We start from the raw sequence: 5,489 nt of genomic DNA, 5'->3' as shown, positions 1-5,489 counted from the left end.
GAAAGTCTGAGGAGCAGAGCTTGGAAACATGCATTTCTGACAAGCACCCCAGGGCTCCGGTGCCCATTATCTTCAGAATCACTATCTTGACCATGAGGGAAAGAAAAGGAGGGAACCTGCTGCCAGTCGCCCCGGAACAGGCTGCGGAGGGCTGTGTCCCGGGGAACCATACCTGGTGGGGGAAGTCAGGTCTGCAAAACTCTGGACTCTGGAAACAGGGATACAAGTCCCCAGTTACAAGCCAACTGACATGAGTTTGGAGCTGCCATAAAATGGGAGGTGACGATTGCATCTCTCCCGAATGGGATGGTGGGCATCAGATGAGATTCATCCAGAGTGCCCCCCTCCGTTCTACCCCTGGAAAGGCACAGAACATGCTGGTAGTTGTCCCCGCTGTGCTCGGCCCCATTCGGGCCAGGGGATCAGAGTCTCCGACACAGGGGGATCAGGCAGTGCAGGGCCCGCCTGCTGGGCACGTTAGCCACTTTACCTGCTGGCCCCAAAGGCAGCCCTGCCCTGGCCTCTGGGTGCCCTGGGAGGACCTTGGTCTGGGGAGGGGCAGAATTGAATCTGTGCTTCAGGTCCAGCTGGTGACGATTCATATGAATGATAATGACTCCGAGGAGGAGGAGGAAGAGAAGACGAAGAAGAATGGCTGATATTTCGTGAGCTTTCACAAGGTGGAGCTCAGCACTGTGGGCTGTACGCACACCAACCACAACCTTATGAGGTGCGTGTGCTGTTACCCCCATTTACAGATGAAGGAACTCAGGCACAGAGAGGGGAAGTCACTTGCCTAAGGTCACACAGCTGGCAAGGGGCAGAGCCAGGTAGTCAGTCTGGATCTGGAAACCACAGCACTGGTGAGATGGGGGCAGGTGAATCTCCCTTGGCCTCTCACCAGAGGACGTTGTCTGTTTTCGAGGGCAAGGATGTGCCCCACGTCCCTCCCTGATCTGGGCACTAACGCCCGGTGCTTTCCCCATCTGCCCTCAGGAGGGCCAGAGGGAGGGCAGAGGCATTCAAAGCCAAGTCAGGTGGCTTGGCTGCAGTCCGGGGCTCAGCCGTCCCTGCTGCTAATTGCAGACCTCCCCGCCCGGACCAGCAGACCCCATCGGGAAGGAAACAGACAGGGAGGCCCTCAAGCCACACCTGCCACAGCTCCACCTGTCTCACAGTTCACCACACCCACACTCCTAGCCCGCTGGATTTGCAAACGAGAAAATAAAACACACACACATATAATAACCAACCCCGTGCGTTTCCTGGCATCAGGTGACTGTGTGGTCAAGAGCTTCCTCCCTCTTTGTGTACATCCTCCAGCAGCTGCTGGTTCAGGTGGCTGATCACAAGCTCAGCCCTGGGGCACAACCCCCACCCTCACCCCCAGGAAAAGTATCGAAGGATCCAGGGAGGCCAGCGCCGAGATCTGCTGGCCCTGAGCCCCAGTGGCCACCATCTGCCAGCTCAAGGTCACCTTGGCTCCGACTCCCCCAGCTGACCGGCCCCTGGCTGGCCAGAGCCAGCCCAGAACCCCCTCCAGCTCCGCTCCGCAGGAACCAGGAACCGGCCCCTATTGGACAATCATTAATCGGATTCTTGACATTCTTCAGCCCCGGGGAGGATTTGGGAAGCATGCTCCCCGGAAGAGGAGGAGTGGAGGCCCAGGACTGGCATTTGGACATGCAGCTGACAGGCAAGGTGGTGCTGTCCGCTGCTGCCCTGCTCCTGGTGACCGTGGCCTACAGGCTTTACAAGTCGAGGCCTGGCCAGGCCCCACGGAGGGGCAGGAACGCCAAGGCCGAGGCCAATGAGGAAGCCGAGGGCTCCGGGCAGCCTGCAGTCCAGGGGGCTGCTCCCGGGGCGCCGCACTGGGCGCTGAGACGCCGGAGGGGAAGCAAGGGGACCAGAGAGGCGCCGGGCTGTGGCTGGGAGAATCAGGGCGACTCCCAAGTCCTGGCAACAGGACGCTCTCCCGAAGACTCAGAAGCCCAAGAAGCTCGGGAGCCCACGGAGAAGGGCGCTGGTGAGGAAGGGGGTGGGCGGCACCCGGACTCTGAACCGGCGCCTCCTGGCTGCGGTGGCCGGGAAGCCGGGACAGCTGCTGGCCCTACGCCCAAGCGGCCCCACCACCCCCATTTGGGCAGCGAGTCCCAGAGCTCCCGCGCTGGTCTCGCCACAGCAGCCGGCCGCAGTGAGGGCAGCGAGCCTGCCCCGTGGCTGGACGGTGGCCCCCCGGGGCAACCAGGGTCCCGGGAGCAGGAGGTCGCCCCCACCAACTGGATGGCCCACGTGGAAGGCAAGAGCGACGTGAGCAAGAGCTGGGTCTTCACCCGCGTGACGGGGGTCCACAGGGAAGAGGCCGGGGCCCTCCAGGCCACCATGGACATGGGCCTGACCCTGCCTCAGCAGGAGGGAGCCTCCAGCACCTCTTATACCTACTCGTCGGTGGCCCGGGTTCGTGTGGAGGAGAATTTCCTACAGGACAAGCGGGAGGGGGCCGGGCCCAGGCTGAAGGGCAAGGTGTACGATTACTATGTGGAATCCACCTCCCGGGCCACCTCCAAGGGCAGGCTGGCCCCCAGAACAGCTGCCCTGGCTGAGTGTCCAGCCCCCGTGCCACCATCAGGCCCCCCGGGAGCAGGGGCAGCTTCAGGAGGCCAAGCCGCTGACCAGGAAGGTGGAACCGAGACACCCACCTGCCCCCAGCCTGTGCCGTCGCCCTCCACGCAAGGCTTCAGCAGGAAGGACAGCCTCCTCCAGATCCTGGAGAACCCAGAGCTCCAGCTGCAGCTCGATGGCTTTGGGGCCCCCACTCCGTCCTGCCCAGACGGGAGTGCCCTGCCTGGCCGCCCCCTCCCCGGGGCTCCTCTCGGGGCCAGCTCAGCCGGAAGCAGCGGGGAGCCCCACGTGCAGCTGGTGGCAGGGACCAATTTCGTCCACCTCCCGCCGGCCCCTGGCTCCGCCCCGGGCGTCCACCTGGATCTGGGCAACTGCTACCAGGTACTGAGCTTGGCCAAGAGGCAGAAGCTGGAGGCCCTGCAGGAGGCAGCCTACAAGGTGATGAGTGACAACTACCTTCAGGTGCTGCGCAGCCCAGACGTCTACGGGTGCCTGAGCGGGACCGAGCGGGAGCTGATCCTCCGGCGCCGGCTGCGGGGCCGCGAGCACCTGGTGGTGGCCGACGTGTGCCCCCAGGAGGGCTCCGGCCGCCTCTGTTGCTATGATGAGGAGCGGGACGCCTGGCACCCGCTGGTCCGTCTGCCCCCTGAGGCTGTGTCCCGAGGCTGTGCCCTCTGCAGTCTCTTCAACTACCTCTTCGTGGTGTCCGGCTGCCAGGGGTCTGGGCGCCAGCCCTCCAACCGCGTCTTCTGCTACAACCCGCTGACGGGGATCTGGAGCGAGGTGTGCCCGCTGAACCAGCCCCGGCCGCACTGCCGGCTGGTGGCCCTGGACGGCCACCTGTACGCCATTGGGGGCGAGTGTCTGAACACGGTGGAATGCTATGACCCCCGCCTGGACCGCTGGACCTTCGTCCCACCGCTCCCCAGCGACACGTTCGCGCTGGCACACACGGCCACGGCATGCGCCGGTGAGATCTTCGTTACGGGCGGCACCCTGCGCTACCTGCTTCTCCGATTCTCCGTCCGGGAGCAGCGCTGGCAGGCCGGGCCCACGGGGGGCGGCAAGGACCGCACGGCCGAGATGGTGGCGGTCAACGGCTTTCTCTACCGGTTTGACCTCAATCGCAGCCTGGGCATCAGCGTGTGCCGCTGCAGCTCCAGCGCCCGCCTCTGGTACGAGTGTGCCACGCAGCGGACGCCTTACCCCGACGCCTTCCAGTGCGCCGTGCTGGGGGACCTCATCTACTGCGTGGGGCGCCGGCGCACGCTCTGCTTCCTGGCCGACCACATCTCGCCCAGGTTTGTGCCCAAGGAGCTGCGGAGCTTCCCCTCCCCGCGGGGCACCCTCCTGCCCACCGTCCTGACCCTGCCCGTCCCCGATGTGCCTCAGACCAGGGTCTAGCTACCCACTCTGCCGGACTTCTCCTGCAAAACCGGGAAGCAAAAGGCACCCCCTGCCCGCCACTCCGTGAGCCATTTCTAGGAGAGCAGGCTGCTCAGGCATTTGGCCAGCGAGAGGTGAATTCTAACCCTACCTCCCCCGCTGGCCGGGGCCCTCGGATGCGTCTTTGCTGTCAGTGGGATGCAGAGATAGAACCAGGGACCGGTGCTCCGAGGCTGAGGGCGGCCACACACGTGTGCAACGATGGGTGCCGCCTTGCTTCAAATCCGAACTCTTGGCGGAAGGGACGTCAGGGTCCCGCCAAAGTTCAGGGGTGCAGCCTCATCCCAACCATAGGTCCCGGTGCCAGTTGACCCCCAATAACCCCTCAAGCCAACCCCGCTGGAGGTGGGCCAGCTCTCTATAGGCCACCAGGGCCCCGTCCTAAACACTGGCCACGAGCCCTTACCTCCAGGGTTCCCAGAAGCACCGGGGACACACAAGGACGTGGTTCCGGCTGTGCCAAGAGCCCTGGGGAGCCCCCAGGGGCCCGGCCAGAGGAGAGATGGTTGGAGAAGTAGATCAGCGACAGTTGGTGCTGCCCATGGGACTCTTGCCTGCAGAGCAAATTGACCCACCTCACTTGTTCTCATTACCTAGAATTCTAGTATACTAGGAGGAGAAGCCTCCAGTTAGCAGCCATTTGAAAACATATACCCTGTAGTGGTCCACGAAGAAGAGCCCCAGTGATCCCACATCTGAGGTCTCAGGAGAGAGAGGAGTAGGTGCGATCTGTCGGCGCCCGTCCTCCTGGGCTCCCCCGCGTGGGCCCATTGCTAACTGACCACTGACTCCCTCCCCAGAGCTCGGAGCCTGCAGAATACAGCAGCCGTCCGAACAACACAGCCCTCACCTCGGGGAGCAGGGGCAGACACTGCCAGGCACCCCTCCCGGGCTGCTGAGAGACGTTGGCATAATTTCTCCTCCCTGTGCCCTGTGGTCACCTGGTCTGCCCGGTCAGACAGGAGAGGAGGGAGGGGCAGGTTCGTGACGGAGCTGAGGAACTGGAAAATCACACAGGACACTGGGACCGGCTCTCACATCAGAGTTGGTAAATTCGGAAAGGGCAGAGACCCTCCAACCTCAGGACGTTGCCCATTCTTCCTGGCGGGGAGGAAGAGAGACCGGTCCCATCTATTGCCACAGCCCTGTTCTCTCGCTGAGGAGGACGCATACACAGATAGGAGGGCAGCGATGTTCCCGGTGTCAGCCGGAAGCCAGGGCAGCTGGGAGCACTTCTAAAGTGACAGGCAGCCTGGAGGAAAGAAGTAGAGATGCGGGTGCACCAGGGCAGGCCTGACAAGTGGGGAGCTAAGGATGCTTTGGATTTCAGCGTTCCTACCTTGAAAATGGGAAGGACATTTCATGGTCTTCTCTGCCAGAGAAATGAGAACACCTGGAGAAAGTTCTTCCCAAATTCCACT

General features: G+C 63.1%; 1 protein-coding gene across 1 annotated transcript; it reads left to right on the top strand.

The window, feature by feature from the left end:
• The first annotated feature begins 1,635 nt into the window (after nt 1–1,635).
• Nucleotides 1,636–4,058, top strand: KLHDC7A (kelch domain containing 7A). The gene has a single exon (XM_036115608.2). It carries the CDS (start codon nt 1,636–1,638, stop codon nt 4,024–4,026), a length of 2,391 nt encoding a protein of 796 aa, XP_035971501.1. The 3' UTR covers nt 4,027–4,058.
• The last annotated feature ends 1,431 nt before the right edge of the window (nt 4,059–5,489 follow it).

The sequence above is a fragment of the Halichoerus grypus genome, chromosome 5 (assembly GCF_964656455.1).
Source record: "Halichoerus grypus chromosome 5, mHalGry1.hap1.1, whole genome shotgun sequence".
NCBI lineage: Eukaryota > Metazoa > Chordata > Mammalia > Carnivora > Phocidae > Halichoerus > Halichoerus grypus.
Note: the sequence above shows the minus strand (reverse complement) of the source record. Positions and strands in the feature narration are given on the sequence as shown.